Source organism: Gymnoscopelus braueri (assembly GCF_963280865.1).
Source record: "Gymnoscopelus braueri genome assembly, chromosome: 15".
NCBI classification, from domain to species: Eukaryota; Metazoa; Chordata; class Actinopteri; order Myctophiformes; family Myctophidae; genus Gymnoscopelus; species Gymnoscopelus braueri.
The window spans coordinates 40,275,536-40,293,742 of record NC_137620.1 but is presented as its reverse complement, the minus strand read 5'-3'; the positions used below and the strand labels follow the sequence as shown (position 1 = coordinate 40,293,742).

At 47.8% G+C, this 18,207-nt stretch overlaps 1 protein-coding gene across 1 annotated transcript; it reads right to left on the bottom strand.

Moving 5' to 3' along the window:
- Positions 1-11,334: 11,334 nt before the first annotated feature.
- On the bottom strand, positions 11,335-17,107 carry LOC308101543 (insulin receptor substrate 2-B-like; the record flags this gene model as incomplete). The annotated part of the gene is made up of 2 exons (XM_080450965.1): positions 12,230-17,107; positions 11,335-11,381 (listed from the first exon to the last, which is right to left on the bottom strand). The coding sequence occupies exons 1-2, from the start codon at positions 16,626-16,628 to the stop codon at positions 11,335-11,337; spliced, it is 4,446 nt and encodes a 1,481-aa protein (XP_080307091.1). The 5' UTR covers positions 16,629-17,107.
- Positions 17,108-18,207: the final 1,100 nt, after the last annotated feature.

Below are 18,207 nucleotides of genomic sequence, written 5' to 3'. Positions count from 1 at the left end.
AGAGTGAGGGGAATGAATGAATGAGAGAGACAGCATGGAAAGGAGAGAAAGAGAAAAAGAATAGGGAGCAAGAAAGAGAGAGAAAACAAGCTAGAGGGTGAGAATATGAGAGAGAGGCAGAGAGAGAGAGAGAGAGAGAGAGAGAGAGAGAGAGAGAGAGAGAGAGAGAGAGAGAGAGAGAGAGAGAGAGAGAGAGAGAGAGAGAGAGAGAGGCAGAGAGAGAGAGAGAGGCAAAGAGAGAGAGGGTTAGAATATGAGAGAGAGAGAGGCAGAGAGAGAGAGAGAGAGAGGCAGAGAGAGAGAGAGAGATAGAGAGAGAGAGAGGCAGAGAGAGAGAGAGAGGCAGAGAGAGATAGAGAGATAGAGAGAGAGAGAGGCAGAGAGAGAGAGAGAGAGAGAGAGAGAGAGAGGGAGGCAGAGAGAGAGAGAGGCAGAGAGAGAGAGAGAGAGAGAGGCAGAGAGAGAGAGAGGCAGAGAGAGAGAGATAGAGAGAGGCAGAGAGAGAGAGAGAGAGGCAGAGAGAGAGAGAGAGAGAGGCAGAGAGAGAGATAGATAGAGAGAGAGAGAGAGAGAGAGCGAGAGAGAGAGTCTGAGGTCTCTGGGTTCTGGTGACACACCCGATGTTTGGACTTTAATCAAAACAGCCTCCTCAGTACACCAGCCTCAACTGACCTCACACACTCACACACACACCTGCATTAGTGAACAGATCTTTGTTCTCTCTCTCTCTCTCTCTCTAACCCCCTCTTCTCACCCCTTCTCTGTCTCTATGTATGTTATCTCTCTCCGTTTCTTTTCCTCATCACTCGTCCCCTCTCTCTCCATCTCGTTCCTGTGTCACTAGCGACGTGTTTAGAGCTTGTAGATCTGCTATTTCCACTATTTTTGTCACTTAAAAAAAATTTATGAAATGTTTTAACCCATTAACTGCCAGAGGTATTTTCATATTTTTTTAGCCAGTGCCAGAGTTTTTCATTGAAAAAAATAAAGTACTCTAATTTTTAAGTTTTAAGTTAACAAGGAAGTGGATAGGAGTCTAGATCTTTGATTAATCATATCTCCTTGGTCTTTGGGTCAAATTGAAAAAAAATAAATAAAATCACTTCACGTAGATCTACGCGATTGGCACGTGGCGGCTTTAAATAGGTTCGCGTAGATCTACGTGATTGGCAGTGAATCAGTTAAGACCTGAAACGCATCTGTGTCACTTTTTGATTTGAGCTATAAATAAAAGCATTATTTTGCACTTTGGCTATTCAAAAATAGCAGATCTACAAGCTCATAGCGCGGCACTGAGTGCCGCGCTATGAGCTTGTAGATCTGCTATTTTTGAAAAATCGGGAAAATGTGTGCAAACCACAGACAGACAGACAGACAGACAGACAGACAGACAGACAGACAGACAGACAGAGGAACATGTCACCCTGACATCAGCCTGATGACTGCTGGGAAATTACCTCTATTCCCTTCCCTCTCTCTCTCTCTCTCTCTCTGTGTCGTCTCTCCCTGTGACTCTACCTCTGTCTGTCCATCTCTCTGTGTTAGTTTGTCACTGTATGTCTCTCTCTTGACTGTCTCTCCCTCTGTCTGTCTGTCTGTCTGTCTGTCCATCTCTCTGTGTTAGTTTGTCACTCTCTCTTGACTGTCTCTCCCTCTGTCTGTCTGTCTGTCTGTCCATCTCTCTGTGTTAGTTGTCACTGTATGTCTCTCTCTCCCTCTGTCTGTCTGTCTGTCCATCTCTCCGTGTTAGTTTGTCACTGTATGTCTCTCTCTCCCTCTGTCTGTCCATCTCTCTATGTTAGTTTGTCACTGTATATCTCTCTCTCTTGACTGTCTCTCCCTCTGTCTGTCTTTCCCCCCATCCTCGAAATATTGAGGACAATTCAACACTAATGTGTGGTGGACAGATTTAACTGTGTGTGTGTGTGTGTGTGTAGGCCAGGGCAGTTAACAGATACAAGCTGGGAGGACACACACACACACACACACACACACACACACACACACACACACACACACACACACACACACACACCCTTTTTCCTAGTAAAGTTATCTAACATCACATTCCAGTATGTTGAGGGGCTCGCTTGTAAAAAATCTCTCACAGCAGTGTATCCGAAAGAGACTAGAGGGATGGACAGACAGAAGAAAGAGAATGAAGGACAAGACAGAGGGGGGGGGGGGGGGGGGCAGACACAAAATGAGAAAAGAAAGGCTCACGCAACATGAGGTAAAGAAAAGAGAGTGGTAGAACAAGTAAAGAACGAGAGAGAGGCTAGCAGAGGAGCTATGTTCTGGAACACTTGTTTCCCAAACGGGACCCAAACTAGTAATATTTCTTTTTTGGGGGTCTCGAGCTAAAAAGGTTTGGGATGCAGTGTTCTGGAACAACGGTTCTCAAACTTTTTCATGTCAAGGACCCCCAATTTGACACTTATTAGCCCCGCGGACTCCCATTTGACAAGATATGCCAGGGACCCCCCATAACAGAAGATTTTCCACGGCTCTAGCAGTGATTTTCAACCATTTTAATTTCAAGGACCTCCAGTTTGACATGCATTAGAGGCTACGGACCCCCATTTAATGGCATTTCTATCTCTGGGACCCCAATTTATATTGTAAAATCAATTGTTAGTTTAACTCCGTGAGTATACAAATGGAACCAAATGGACCCGTTAGGGTCCATTTGGTACACTCTCAGAGTTACAGACCCATTAGGGTCAATGTGGTTCTTATCTATAATTTAGCTGGGGACCCCCTGGAACTCCCTCAAGGACCCCCGGGGGTCCCCGGACCCCACTTTGAGAACCAATGTTCTGGAAGACCTACAGTATTATGTGATGTGGACTAACACACACATAAGACTTGTGCATGTGACTCATTCCACACAGTTTACAGTAACCTGCTCCCATTTATCACCAACGAGACGCAACATGTCCTTCTGGGTACAGTGAGCACACAGACAGCTGCTGGTTGGGCCCCGAAACGCAACCTCTCTCTCTTAAAGGAATAGTTCAACCCAAAAAAATTACTTATTTTGTATCAATTACACACCCCATGAAGCCTTGAATTCATAGAGATTGTTTTTCTGAGCCAATAATTTGATGACAGGGTGTATTTCCGGTAGGAGACTCAAAGAGACTCCCTTTGAGTCTCCTACCGGATACATTAGCATCTTTCCGCCGGTCATCAAATTATTGGCAAAAACTAGAAAATCTCCATGAATTCAATAATTCATGGGGTGTGTGATGATAGAAAATAAGTCATTTTTTGGGTGAACTAACTCCATTAACCCATTAAGGTATTTTCATATTTTTTTTGCCAGTGCCAGAGATTTTTCATTGAAAAAAAGAAAGTACTCAGGAGCCGAGATACAGAATTTTTAAGTTTTAAGTTAACAAGGAAGTGGATAGGAGTCTAGATCTTCAAAAAATCATATCTCCTTGGTCTTTGGGTCAAATTGGAACAAATTTTTTTTTTTAATTTTTCTCTTTCTTTTTGGCACTTTGGCGGCTTTAAATAGGTTTGCGTAGATCTACGTGATTGGCAGTGAATCAGTTAACCCATTCAATCCGGCAACGCATCCGTGTCATTTTAGATTTTAGCTATAAAGATTATTTTATACTTTTGGCTATTAGAAAATGGAAGATATACAAGCTCATAGCGCGGCACTCGGTGCACATCTTTGCTTCTGGGGGTCCACTGGAACTAAATATTTTGAGATGGGGTTTGGTGGCCAAAATACACATGATTTTGGGGCATGAAAAAGTTTGAGAACCACTGATATTATAGCAACATAAGTGTTTCAGAAAACTGTTAGGATTTAATATCAGACGTTCTCAAACTTTTTAAATATATATATATATATATATATATATATTTTTTTTTTTTTTTTTTTTTCCCCAAAGATTTGCACACATTTTCACAACTTTTCTTTAAAAAATAGCAGATCTACAAGCTGCAACCTGTGGGCTGTGCAAAGTGAGTGGTCTACCATCTTGACTCCCACAAATGGGAGGTAGCTAGATTTGTGGGCTATCTGCCAAAGGAATAGCCTATCCTACCAGTGAAAACCTACAAGAATGTATCTAGTGGGGTGATACCGTATAAATATTAATTTCTTAGCCCCGATTAGAAGATTTTGGTCCTATTTAGTAAAACGGCCATGGTTAGCATGGCATTAAACTCTGCCAGGGTCAGGAGGAGACAACAGGGTTAAAGCCATTGCCTGTTCCACTTAAGTTGGTACTAGCGGGGTACCAACTGAACCAACCCCTGCCAACACGGGGTGTTCAATTCCCACTGGGGGGGCCACCCACTCTAAAAATGTCTGCAGTCACGGTACATCCTGTAAGGTGCAACGGGAATCAAAAGTGTCAGATTGCTTAAGTCATCTCAAGACCAGGGTTCTCCCCCACCAGATAATTATGCAACAATCACAGCAGAGGACAAGTCTTTAATCCGGGAAACGCATCATCTGTGCCAGTTTAAGATTTATTTGGCTATTCAAAAATAGCAGATATACAAGCTGCCGCGCTAGTACGAGCTTGTATATCTGCTATTTTTGAAAAAGAATCGTGAAAATTGGTGCAAATCTTTGAATATATATATATATTTGTAACTCAAATATTTGCTTCTATTTTTGAAAAATTGTGATAATGTGTGCAAATCTTTGAATAAATATTATTTTAAAGCGAAACATTTTAACTCAAACCTTTGCTTCTGGGGGTCCCTGGAACAACATATTTTGAGATGGGGGTCGGCGGACAAATACAAATAATTTTGGGGGTCCTTGACATGAAAAAGTTTGAGCACCACTGATATAGAAACATACGCTTTTCAGAAAACTGTTGGGATTTAGAAGACATTTCTAGAATCGGCTTCAGGTCTTAATGGGTTAAACAAAATACAGTATATGCATGTATTTATTTTAGTGTGTGTGTGTGCCTGTGTATGATTGCTAATATTTCTAACATCTGTGGACATACATATCTATCCGGTTTACAGAGTTCATGTTCACAATCCTACACACACACACACACACACACACACACACACACACACACACACAGAGGTGGGCGGAAGGGGATCCTGTTACGTGAAGGCTACAGTGAGTGCATGCCTGTGTACGGCTCATAAATTCATGTCCGACTGCAAATAGAACAGTAAATATAGAAGACTTGGCCCAAGAGGTGGGAACGACAGGGAACGACAGAGAGAGAGAGAGAAAGAGAGAGGTAGAGGGCGAGGGGGGGGGAGACATTTGCACCTGTAGCAATAGAAGTGTAAAAAAGGGCAGCCAGAGTGAGAATGGGAGAAACAAATCGATGTCCCGACTTTCTTTCTACCAGAGGTGTAAAGTAACTAAGTACATGTACTCAAGTACAGTACTGTACTAGAGGGGCGGCAGTGGCTCAGGGGTAGAGTGACCGGTAGAGCGGCCGGATGGGAACCGTGAGGTTCCCAGTTCGATCCCCCAGTGTTAGTGTCGAAGTGTCCTTGAGCAAGACGCGGAACCCCTAGTTGCTCCCGATGAGCAGGTTGGTGCCTTGCATGGTTTCCTCCGCCATCGGTGTATGAATGTGTGTGTGTGAATGGGTGAATGTAATGCACACTCTATGTAAAGCGCTTTGGATAAAAGCGCTATATATAAATGCACCATTTACCATTTACTTAAGTTCAATTTTGAGGTATTTGTACTTTACTTGAGTATTTCCTATTTCCAGCCACTTTTACTTCTACTCCACTACTTCTCAGAGGCAAATATTGAGACTTCTGGGTGGTTTAAACACAACGAAGAAGAGTGAGAAAATATGGAACTGACCGACCACAAAAATAGATGTAAACGCTCGTTTCATCCCGTTGCTTAAAAATGATTTTCTGCAAAAATTGCAAACATCTCAGAGCAGGGAGGACTACCTGTACTTTCTGGATACGATGTGCAGAAAGAGGTAAAAATCGGTACCGTTGGCCACCGTTAGCCGGTGTCATGCTCTGTACTCAAGTACTATACTTTAGTAAAAGTTTGAGGTATTTTTACTTTACTGGAATATTTCCCATTTTCTTTTTTTTTTTACTTCTACTCCACTACATCTCAGAGGAAAATATTGTACTTTTACTCCCTGTACTTTTACATATAATCCTTTAAAAGGATTATATGACACATGTTATGAGAGATGTGCATGGAAAAAAGCCTAATAAACGACTAATCAACTAAAAAGGTTTAAGACTAAAATGACCGATTAACTGACTATGAGGGCACAGCCCTACATCTTAGAGCCACGGCGCCAGTCAATATTTATCAATACACCTCCTAGCAACAGGCTTCAATTAGTGGATCAACATTACAAGAGCCCTCGAACCCAAATCACCAAGTACAACCAAGTACAATTCATGAAGAGATGAGAAGATGTTAACGGCATATTAGTGTTGCTAGGAAAACAGTTTAAAGAACAAAACAAAACAGAACACAAGCACTGACAGATCCATAATCTTATTTTTTATCGAAGAACCTCAATAAATAGAAGATTATGTGTCCATGAGTGCTGGTATGCTGTTTGTTTTTATATTAACTCATTCAATCCGGGGACGCATCCCTGTCTTTTTAGATTTCTTTGGCTATTCAAAAATAGCAGATCTACAAGCTCGTAGCGCGGCACTCGGTGCCGCGCTACGAGCTTGTATATCTGCTATTTTTGAAAAATCGTGAAAATTTGTGCAAATCTTTAAATATTTTTCAAAGCGAACATTTGTAAAATATTTTGTTCCAGAAGCAAAGATTTGAGTTACAAATGTTCGCTGTAAAAATATATACATTCAAAGATTTGCACAAAAAAAAAAAACACGATTTTTCAGCAGATCTACAATCTAAAATGACAGAGATGCATCCTCGGATTGAATGGGTTAATGTTGCCTTCATTCATGCTTATTGGCATTAGGAAGGGCTATTGAATCTAGAACGAACACACACACACACACACGTGTCAAGATCCAGGTGTGCTTCAGTCTGCTGAGCCCAGCTGAGAGGAAGTGCATTCCTGACTGATGATGATGCGTTTCCTGTAGGGCCTGCAGTGTGCCCCAACATGCCGCCACGGCAACAAGAAGGCCACATCAAAGGACGCCTGACATGACTCAGCCAGCCGCGCGCACGCACGCACACACACAGACCAAGGTGTATTGACTCATCTAGACACACACACACACACACACACACACACACTAGAGGCACCCACAATGCCACATGACCCAAATGCTATCCTCACTTGCACAATGCACCCCCCCCCGCCCCCACACACACGCAGAGATAATAAACCCACACACACACACATCAAAAAAAGAACCTAAGTCTATATAAATACCGACACACATAACAGACATAGTACACACAGCGTTCTTCCTAGATACACACACACATACACGGCCACAAAAAGCATATGCAGTGGTGGAAAGTAACTAAGTACATTTACTTAAGTACTGTACTTAAGTACAATTTTGAGGTATTTGTACTTTACTTGAGTATTTCCAATTTGCAATACTTTTACTTCTACTCCACTACATCTCAGAGGCAAATATTGTACTTTTACTCCACTACAATTATTTGAAAACTTTAGTTACTAGTTACTTTGCAGATATAAATTATTACATTATAAAACATACTTTAACCACTTTAGCCCTATTTTATATCTAGGCTATTTGAAAACAGCCGATCTACAAGCCCACAACGCGTCGCGTTGTGAGCTTGTAGATCTGCTATTTTCAAATATTTTAGTACTTTTACTTTTGGTACTTTAGGTACATTTTGATACCAATACTATTGTACTTTTACTCAAGTAAATTTAGAATTTCTCACTTTTACTTGTAACAGAGTATTTCTATATTGCAGTATTGATACTTTGACTTAAGTAAAATATCCGAGTACTTTTTCCACCACTGCAATTAGTCAAAAACCTAGTGACAAAGCGGGCCTGATGAAGCTGTGGTCTCCATGAGAAATAACAGATTTGTATCTGTTGACCGTTGCAGTTTCCAAATCACAACCCGCACGTCTGTTTATTTCCCCCTCGGTGGGGCAGACAGGAGGGCACGGCCACGTCTGTGTGTCCCACATCAATGCGTTCGGAAAGGAAAATGGAAGCGGTGGCGGTGAGCTACTGTATCACATTTTAAGTTTAACCCATTAAAGGCCTGAGGTTCCGATTCTACAAAATGTCTTCTAATTCCTAAATGTTTTTTGAAAAAAACTTCTGTTACTATGTCAGTGGTTCTCAATCTTTTTCATGTCAAGGACCCCCAAAATGTATTATATATTTGGCCGTGGACCCCCCATCTCAAAATATTTTGTTCCAGGGACCCCCCAGAAGCAAAGATTTGCACACATTTTCACGATTTCTCGGCACCGAATGCCGCGCTACGAGCTTGTAGATCTGCTATTTTTGAATAGCCAAAGTGTAAAAGAATGCTTTTTTAGCTCAAATCAAAAAGTGACACAGATGTGTTCCAGGTCTTAATGGGTTAAGTATACAGTTTGAACATCTTTCTTCCTTTGATTTGCTGCCAAAATAGAACCAATGCGTACGAGTAGGAGCAAAGAGATATTAAGATTTTCTCATGTTTACCGTGTAACTATCTGGCCTAGTTAGCCCCGACACACACACACACAGTCTCACACACATTCACACACCAAACAAAGGTCAGTGAACCTGCTTGCAGCGGCAGAAAACAAAGCTCAAAATGCCCGCATCACGCACGCAAACAGGGTCTGCTTTAGAGCTATATATGAGTGTCAATGTCTCCTGTGTTACCTAAAGCAACACCGACAATTTAGTTAACACTCTCACTCTATTCAGCACAATGATAAACAAATGAGTCACTCATCACTTGCTGAGAACATTGACACACACACACACACACACACACACACACACAGACACAGACACAGAGGAGTGTGACATGCTCAGGAAGAAAGGGGGCAAACCAGAATGAGCAATCGTGAGGAGATAAACTGAGAGTGAAACTAGAAAAAGTGCTCCTCAGAGCACAGGTCTCCGCCAGGTCAGGTACGTTATTGTGGCCTCTTGGTGGCGCTATAATAGGCCAATGTGAAAAGGGTGCCATTTATTCTTAGGCCTTTCACGGCAATCGGACACTGCATCCATGATTTGAGGCATTTAGTTCCAAAAATGTGTTTTGCTAAATTAGACCTGCTGGTGGCGCTATAACAGGCCAATGTGAAAAAGGGTGGCATTTCTTCCTCTGCCTAGTGGGAATGTGCGTGTGAAATTTGAGGCATTTTGTTCAAAACGGACCGATCCTGCAAACTTTGGAAGGCAACCTCAGGCAATGAGGATGGAATATGGGAAATCGGACAGAACCGTGTTGATCACATGACTATAGAGATACTGTGTACCGATTTGCATGACGTTTGGATAAAATCTGTAGGAGTAATATAACAAAATGGGTTTCGCACAAATCGGTCTTCTGGTGGCGCTATAACAGGCCCATGTGAAAAATTTGGGGCAGAGGTTCTGAATTGGCATCCAGGGAGTGTGTGTGCACGGTTTCGCAGCGACCGTGCCAACGGTGCCGGAGATTAGCTGCTCGCAGACGGACAGGACGGACGGACGGACAGGGGGTAAAACATACTCTCGCCATGCCTTTCGGCCTGGCGGAGACAATCAAGAAGTGAGCTGAAAAAATTGATTAAAGAGTGAATGTGAACATCCTCCCTTTCTTTTTTTATATTTGAGGTTTACTTCCTCTGCCCTTCTTTCCAAACGCATCCTGTCTGGTCTCTCTGTGTGTGTGTGTGTGTGTGTGTGTGTGTGTGTGTGTCAGTGACACGGTGTACAAAGGTTATCTCTACCCGTGTAACAAGCGCTGACCAACAGGCAATAACATCATAATAGGCTAGTACCACATGAACCATAGCATCCCTATTCTAGGCATTTTATAATAGGCAAACATTCGGAGAAAACAGCCGACCTACTAGATCGGCTATTTTCGGCAAAGAGATTTGGTATAGAGTGAAAACAGGAGGTGGTCAAGTAAAATGTTTTCTAAATCTTAACAGTTTTGTGAAGAAAAATAAAGAATAAAAAAAAGATTTTTCAAAAATAGCAGATCTACAAGCTCATAGCGGGGCACTCGATGCCGCGCTATGAGCTTGTATATCTGCTATTTTTGAATAGCCAAAGAAATCTTAAGTGACACAGATGCGTTTCCAGGTCTTAATGGGTTAACCCATTAAGACCTGAGGACGATTCTACAAACTTTTTTCATGTCAAGGACCCTCCCCCCAAATGTATTTGGCCATGGACCCCCCCCCCATCTCAAAATATTTCGTTCCAAGGACCCCCCAAGAAGCAAAGATTTGAAAAAGTTTGCTTAAAAAAAAAACTACAAGCGTGCGTGCGTCTAACACACGCACGTATGCATTACACAAGACAAGTATGTTTTGCTACCATGATGAGTGCCATCAAATCTAAAAGGCACATTTGCACTCACTCTCAGGCACACACACACACTTTTCACACTTGTTTGTGAACCACGTACGGTTCAGAGTGTCTCTATCTGCAACTCTGTTACCACCTTTTACACAGCCGTTAACACATGCCTCTCCACATGCCACTATACCACACACACACACACACACACACAGTTACATGCAAACCTACAGGACCCAGCCGCTACACAGTTAGAGCAGGAGCATCAGACCAGAGAGAGAGGCAGAGAGAGAACACACACAAGTAATTGTGCATAGATTAGCATTGTGATCAATGTCATAGGTTTCCTTTGCTTGATTGCTAAAACCACTTTTTTTTTGGCAGGCTTTTCTTTTTTGTGTATTTATCATACCAACAAATACGAAATAAATACTTACAACCAGACAGACAGAGAGTAAATATTGCACCCACACACACACAGTTTACGGCACACTTGCGTGCATTTATAGACCAACAGACAGGCGGTCAGACAGACAGACACTCCCACACACACACACACACACACACACACACACACACACACACGCACACACACACACACACACACGCACACGCACACACACGGCCTATTTGGCTGATGTACCCCGCCAAACTTCACCTCACTAAACTCAGCTTATGGAGAGCCAATAGTACAACAGTGTGGTCCGAGCATGCACGCACGCACGCACACACACACACACACGCACACACACACACACACGCACAATCACTCAGATACACACAGACGTAGATGAAACGCATATTGCTGTCGCTTTCTGCGCTGAAGTCTGTGTTGGAGACCTCGACTCCCCCGTCAGACAGACGCCGTCAGAGACAAACCCCACGCTCACAACAAGAGCCTCTCCGTCAAGATCACAGGAGCCCTACTAGCATCTAAAATAGACACGGCCTGATGCAGGGAACTGAGAGAATGTGGCTATTAATAGCACAGCACACAAGGATATTTTGGTGGTTTTCAATGAGAATTCAAATGGAAATATCGACTGAAGTCATGCTGTCTCTTACACACACACACACACACACACTACACAAAACATCTCCAATAGCTCTCTCTCTCAACACAGACGCCTCACACACAGACACAGTTTCTCTACCTCACACACACATACTTTGTCTCTCAGCCAGACCAGGACTGCACACTAACTGCGGGGGTGTCTGATGTATTCGTCACTAGGGCCGTCACGATTTACACATCTAAGTTGACGATTAATTATCACTCAAATAATTGCGATTAACGAGTTGATTGGGTGTTTGGCCATTGAACATTGGAACATATGAAGCCTTTGATATGCCTTATAACTGAAGTATACAAAGAAACTATGGAAATATTTAATCATTTTATACATGTAAAAATAGCAGAAATAGCTGATCTACAAGCTCACAACGCGTCACAAAGTGACGCGTTGTAAGCTTGTAGATCTGCTATTTCTGTTTTTTTTTATATATTTGAAAATGTGTGAAAGTTTTTCAAAGTGGAAACGATTATGACGATTATGCAAAAATAATTGCGATTATCTCAAGTAATTGCGATTAGACAATTATGTGATAATTGTGACAGGCCTAAGTTCACGGTTCTAACAAGAGAAACCAACCTTTTGAGTGTCTGATACACTCAAACTTACCTGACTTGACAAAAACTGATAATTTTTTGAATGCTAGAGATTTCTCACCCTGTCACACACACACACACACACACACACCAAACAATGGGTACAACTCACCCTTGGTCGTTGCGGTGACCCCGTCTGATTTGGTGAAGTCTATACTGGCGTAGGCTCCGTTCTCCGGCAGAGGCACCGTTGACGACGACGACGATGTCGTCGAACTCCCACCGCCACCACCGGTTCCCAGAGCGGCCGTGGTGGCGCCCGCCCCATTACTCCCATCTTCCCTCAGCTCCAGAGCGATGTAGTTCAGCCCGTTCTGGTAGCCCAGGGAAATGTTCCGGCACATTCTACCACCTCCTCCTACAGAGGAGGAGGAGACGGAGGACGACGAGGCCGACGTCACGGGGGTCATCGTGTCCAAATCGGAGGTTCTCAACTGGGGGCGGAGCGGCCCCGAGTCCCCCAGCCCGTCCACAGACATCCACACGCTGTCGAAGGAGCCCGAGGAGGCCCACCTGGTGGCCGTCTGACCGTCGCTCGGGTACGAGCCGTTGGGGGCCGAGGGGTGAGCCAGGCTGGGATGGGTGGCTGAGGACGAGGGGCCGCCCGCGCCTCCTCCCGCTTGGGGAGCAGAGTTTGAGGCGGAGGTGGAGGTGGAGGAGAAGGTCTCGGAGCTGTGCCTCCTCCTGCCCTGCGGGTCGGCTCGCACCACCTTGGGCTCCGGCTGGAGGAGGTGAGGAGGCTGGGGCGCCCTCCCGCCGGGACTCGACGGAGGGAGAGGAGGGGGAGAGACGGAGGAGGTGGCGGGGGGAGCGTGTCCGTAGCGGCCCTCCATCACGCACAGGTGCTGCAGCATCGCCGTGGGGCTCGACCGCGAGCCGCTGTCGCCGCCCCTCGCGACGAGGTTAAAGGTCATGTCAGTGTAGTCGTCCCCTCCCACCCTCCAGTGGCCTCCCCCGGGAGGGACCCCCGGGGACGCCGGTGACGCGGTGTTGGCAGCGAGGGGTCGGATGTAGGTGGGCGGGTTCCAGGGCGCCACCAGGCTGGGTCTGGGCGACTGTTTCTTCCCGAGACCCCCGGCAGAGGAGCCGTCTTGCTGCTCGCCTCCTCCGACCTCCACGCTCATGTAGTCCTGGTGACCCTGAGCCTGGGTCTGAGGAGGGGAGTTGCTGGCGGGCATCTGCTGGTGCGGGTAATGGTCTCCGAACTCGATGTTGATGTACTCCCCCGGGCTGGACGGCCCCTCGGACGAGCTCCCGGCGGTCGCAGGCACGGAGGTGGACACCCCCGTGGACACAGTGGAGGGCTCGCTAGCCCGGGGCAAGGCATGGAAGCTCCGCCTGCCCAGCGGAAGCCGGTTGGGTCTCACGGCTCTCCGGTCAGCCATGGCCTGATGCTGAGCGCCATAGGGCGGGGGTGGGTGAGAAGGGGTGCTGGTGTTGGAGGAGCTTCCCCCTGCTCCTCCACCCGGGTTCCTCTTCTCTGGGGTCGAGGCCGTAGCGACTTGTGAGTAAACGGGCTTGGCAGGGGAGCTCATAGGAACATACTCTCCATACTCCTCTTTCTCCTCTTTTTCTCTGTCTCTTGCAGGGGCCTTGTAGGAGCGAGGGAGCGAGAAGTACGGGCTGGAGGATTTCGGGGTGCCCTCGGGCGTGCTGAGGGCATAGTATCCTCCGCTTTCGCTGGAGAGCTTACGGCCACCGCCGCTGTACGACATGTCCATGTACTCGCCGTTCTCGGGCCGCTCCGCGATGCTATCGCTGACGCCGGCGCCGCCTGCGCTACACCCAGCCGCACTGGAGCTGCTGTGGGGGCTCGGGGAGGCCTGGACGGGGGAAGGCGAGCCCCCGCTGCCCCCCGGCAGCATCATCATATATCCGTGGTTTTCCGTGGAGGATTGGGAGCTGGGGTGGTGGGCCATGCGAGAGGCCAAGGCGGGGCTGTGAAATTGGGGGGAGTGGTAGGAGGTGGGTTGCATAGGCATGTAGTCGGGCGGGGTGTCCCGTGGCGACGCGGCCACGCCACACAGCATAGGCATGTAGCCGCTGTCTTCTTTTGCAGAAGAAGATGAAGAGTGATCAGCTCCTGCACCGCCGCCGCTGCCGGGCTCCGTCCGGGAGAGCGTGGAGGGCCGGCTCTGCTGGCTGTGCTCCGAGCAGGAGCTGTAGTCAGAGCGGAGCGAGGAAGAGGAGGACGAAGGCCCCCCGCGGAGGAGTCCACTACCGAATGGGAGCCCTGCCTCTCCCACCGAGCCCTCTTCCACCGAAAAGGCGGTCTGGGTCATCTTCTGATACACTGCCACCCCTGCACCTCCCGTCGCACCTCCTCCACCTGGCCTGGTGAACGAGTGGGTCCGCCTCCTCAGCGAGGACGATGAGGAGGAAAAGCAGCGCTCGTCCTCTGCTGTGGACATAGCCTCGTCCCGCGGCGTCTCCCCACCTCCCGAGCTCGACCCAAATGCCTCCCGGTTCCAGCCCATGGCCATGTAGTCGCTCAGGCAGTTCTCCTCCCGGATGGGCGGGGTGTTTCCCAACGAGTCGGGCGTGTTGCTCCGCACGCGGAAGTACCGGAAGTCTCCAGGACTGGAGCCGTACTCGTCCGAGGAGTTGAACCCGCCGTCAGAGGGCGAGCCGCAGATGGAGGCGCTGGACGGGCGGGTGAGGGTGTCCGACACCGAGCCGTGCCCGCTGCTCGATGACACACTGACGGGGCTGGTGGTGGAGGGGAAGTGGGACACTGGGAGTGAAGCGGAGCGGGCGTGGTAGGTGGCAGAGGATGAAGACGAAGAACCTGGGATGGCGCGGGAGACATAGCGGCCCCCTGCCCCTACGCTTGTGCTCGTACCTGCGTTTCCAGTGGCAACGTTGCTGCTGCAGCCACTTCCGCTCTCCTGGCGTCCAAGGTGAGCACGGCCAGCGTTGAGGTGCACGAGGCTCCCCGTGGCTGAGCGGAAAGGCCGGTTCATTGTACCCTCACCCTCGCTGGACGTTCGGAACCGGTAGCCACTGGCTCCAGAGCTCTTGCTCGAGGGCGGAGTCCCGGCAACCGACTCGGTTCGAGAGCGGCGCTGTAGGCCCGTCTGGCTTGGCGGGAGGTTACCGAGGTGACGCCGAGTGGTGATAAACGGCAATGGGTTAGAGCCAGACGACTGACTTTTGCTCCTGGGTCGGAACTCTGCAAAGGCTTTCAACGCCTTCATTGTCTCCAGGATGGTTTCGTGCATGTTTTGGGCCACGACAGAATCGTCCACCTGCATCCATATCTCACCTGGCCCGATAGAAGAGGAGCGTCCCACCTCTATGAAAAAGAAGCTTTCTGAATGTCCACAACGCCTGATGTTCATCAGCTGGAGGTTAACGCAAGGAGTTTCAGAGTTCAACTTAACGAGGTGAAGGGTTTTGGTGGAGAGGCATAAGCGGTACACGCCCGTGAGGTTTTTAGTTTGGCCCAGTCCTTTCGGTTTCACATTAACCTGCCACACCTCCTTAAAAACAGTACCGGGGGTCACCGTACCGTATCCATCGTCTAAATCGTCAGAATCCAAATGCCCCTTTTTCCCCTCACACATCAGCTCACTCACCGCCACGTACCAGTCCTCCTGCTCCTGCTCGTTCTCGGCCACAATAGCAAAGTACTCGTCCTTAGTGTAGAGGGCGATGAGGTGCTTGTTTTTAGAATCCGCCCTTTTGTTTACCGTGAAGCACTGGTAGAGGTAAATGACCCGCTTCGGGGGCGAAGGGGCCACGGCTCCGCCGCTGACGGCGGCAGCGGCGGCGGACCGCAGGCTATTCCTGAACTTCTTCTCGCTGTCGTAGTACTCCAGGCGGCTGGGGCCCAGGTGGCTGGCCGCCCGGAGCACGAAGAACCGCTTGTGGCCGTGCTTCTGCTTCCTCAGGTAGCCACACTTGCGAATGTCGTCCACCGCCTCCGAGCTGTTGGTGGTGGTGACGCTCACGGACGCGTATACATGGCCGCCGCTGCTCGGGGGGGCAGCGGCGGCGGCGGGGTCGTCGACATGGACCTGATGGCCCGAGTGGCTCGACGTCGAGGAGGACGTGGATCTCCTGCCCGGTGAAGAATCCGCGGTGTTCTCGCCGGAAAGATGCTGCTGCGGCAACTGGTAGTGATGGAGGTGCGACGCCGCGGCAACACCACCACCGTGTTGTTGTTGTTGTTGATCCTTTGGCTGGCCGATCGGCGGGTGGTGGAGGAGGTGGTGGTGTTGTTGTTGTTGTTGGCCGAGCAGGTGATGGTGGTGGTGGAGGAGGTGGTTGGAGGAGGGCGGTAAATGTTGATGGAAACGAGATCCCGCTCCACCGCCGCCGATGTTAATTAACGGGGAAGAAGGGGGTTCCCCGACCGATCCGCCGCCGCCGTCTCCGTTCGCGGCGGCCACCGCGAACGGAGACGGCGGCGGTTGCTTCGTCCCCGCGTCCCTCTGCTGCGACTCCAGCAGCAGCATCGCGGCTTTGCTGCTGCTGCTGCCGTCCTGGTAATTGGTGAAATTCGCCATCAGATCAGAGGAAAACACAATCCCAGAGGTCACTCTGCTCTGCTTAGCGAGCTAATAATCCGAGTGGAAGAAGAGCCCAGACCCCCATCCATCCATTCTTCTTGTTGTTGTTTTCGGGGAGACGGAGCTCGCCAGCTCCGGCTTGGCTTTTGCTGTTCTTCTGGCTCTGCTAGCGCAGCGAGCAGCACGCTATGCTAGGCCAGCTAAAAACCTGCACGACTCCTCGGCTCGAACCCGTTTGTTTATTATTCCGCTCGAACCCGGGTCTCTGCTCCTGCCTCCTCCTCCCCCCCGGCCTCTCCTCTTCTCCCCCTCTCTCTCTCTCCGCGGGGCTCCTCCACTGAGGGACGTCGTGTTTATGTCGCCGACGTGTGCGACATGTTTTGAGGAACGCCGAAGCCCGTGTGTATTAAACGGGGGTAAGAAAAGCAAGCTACTCGGGCTAGCTTGTGTGTGTTAGCAGGTTAGCACTTCTTCTACCCGCTCCTCTCTCTTCTTCTTCTGTACACATCTCTCTACGGGCCACACAGCACAAACAACCAGTGTTGCCAGGTTCTGCGAGGGAATTAAGCAACCGGGTCTACGAAAACAAGCCCAAAAGAAGCGACACTTTGAAAATAGGCAGCCAGCCATAACCTGTACTATTTGAAAATTGCCGACCGACCTGCTATCAACAAATAAAATAAAAAGATAAATCAGTCTTGAAAAAAAATGAGGTGATTTTGGGCGGGAAATTAACATTTAACAACACAAATGTCCCTGGCACATCATATTTTCAGATGGGGGGTCTTTGGACAAATACATATTAATTTGGGGGTCCTTGACATGAAAATGTTTGACAACCACTGGTTGTATTAGGAAACAAGTCCAAAATATGCAACTACACTTTAGAAACAAGCCCAAAATAAGTAGCCTACACTTTAGAAACAAGCCCAAAATAAGCACACTTTAGAAACAAGCCCACAATAAGACACTTTAGAAACAAGTCCAAAAAAATTACACTTTGGAAACAAGCCTAAAATGAGTACACTTTAGAAACAAGCCCAAAATAAGTACACTTTAGAAACAAGCCCAAAAACCCCGCAACTAACCAATATTTACAAGACTTTACAGAAAGACAAGCCCAAAATCGCTTATAATAAGCGGACATGGCAACGCTGCAGACAACACCTGACCCGTGCGTCACCACCGACAAAACAGGGAGGAACAAAGACGCACAACGCGCCTTCCCATTGGACGTCCCACTGAGAGTGATGCGCAGTCGGACCAATCGCCGTCCGACGGCGGGGGTTTTACGTCAATCGCTCTGACCCAACGGCGTCGTATGGAGTTTCATTGAAGTGAAAAAAAGGGGCGGTGACATTTTCTGCTCTGGGCCTCTAGCCAGACACTCTGATCTTTAGATCTGTTTATTCAGTAGTAGATAGTGGTGTAAAGTAACTACGTTTATTCAAGTACTGTACTTAAGTAAATCTTTGGGGTATTTTTTTTACTTTACTGGAGAAAGAAAATTCTACTCCACTACATCTCAGAGACAAATATTATTCTTTTACTATTACTCCTGCTTTCCTCCAATTAT